A 1,034-nucleotide genomic window follows, 5' to 3' on the forward strand; every position below is an offset into this window, starting at 1 on the left:
TATCGTCGCAGCGTTTGGTCGCGGCCAAGCAGCGCTCGTGGTGGCGCCCCCTACAAGGATCTCGTCGCGGCTATAGGATCGAGACTCCGAAACCGAGGCACCGCGGGAGACCGCTAAAGTGCTACGGGAAGAAAACAAACGTGGCGATTGTAGATGGCGCCGTTGGGCGAGATTTCGCAGGACCGTCGCAGAATTTGGTCGCGGCAGAGCAGCGCCCTCTGGAGGAGTCTTGCGTCAGCGAGGCGACCGCGACGGTCGAGCCGACACAATCCCATACATCCCGTATCCTTGACACAAAACCATGGAACCACAGCATGGAACCGTGTATCCGTGACACAGAACCATGCGACCACAGCATTGAACCATGCAACCATGATACAGAACCATGCAACCGTGATACAGAACCATGCAACCGCGACACGGAACCACGCGACCGTGACACGGAACCACGCGACCGTGACACGGATCCATGCGACCGCGACACGGAACCACGCGACCGCGACACGGAACCACGCGACCGCGACACGGAACCACGCGACCGTGACACGGAACCACACGACCGCGACACGGAACCATGCGACCGCGACACGGAACCACGCGACCGGGACACGGAACCATGCGACCGCGACACGGAACCATGCAACCACGGCACGGAACCGTGGAACAACGATGTAGAACCATGCAATCGTGACATGGAACCATGCGACCGTGACATGGAATTGTGCAACCGTGACACAGAAACCGCGACACGGAACCATGCGACCGCGACACGGAACCATGCGACCACGACACGGAACCACGCGACCGCGACACGGAACCATGCGACCGCGACACGGAACCATGCGACCGCGACACGGAACCATGCGACCGCAACACGGAACCACGCGACCGCGACACGGAACCACGCGACCGCGACACGGAACCACGCGACCGCGACACGGAACCATGCAACCGCGGCACAGAACCGTGGAACAACGATGCAGAACCATGCAATCGTGACATGGAACCATGCAACCGCGACACGGTACCATGCG

General features: G+C 61.2%; 1 protein-coding gene across 1 annotated transcript; it reads left to right on the plus strand.

Moving 5' to 3' along the window:
- Window positions 1–35: 35 nt before the first annotated feature.
- On the plus strand, window positions 36–1,024 carry LOC106820469 (serine/threonine-protein kinase BUR1-like; the record flags this gene model as incomplete). Its single annotated transcript, XM_014824985.1, has 1 exon — window positions 36–1,024. A coding segment is annotated over exon 1 (710 nt), but the record flags the coding sequence as incomplete, so codon positions are not given.
- Between the last annotated feature and the right edge of the window lie 10 nt (window positions 1,025–1,034).

The sequence above is a fragment of the Priapulus caudatus genome, unplaced genomic scaffold, assembly GCF_000485595.1.
Source record: "Priapulus caudatus unplaced genomic scaffold, Priapulus_caudatus-5.0.1 Scaffold13820, whole genome shotgun sequence".
Classification (NCBI taxonomy): domain Eukaryota; kingdom Metazoa; phylum Priapulida; class Priapulimorpha; order Priapulimorphida; family Priapulidae; genus Priapulus; species Priapulus caudatus.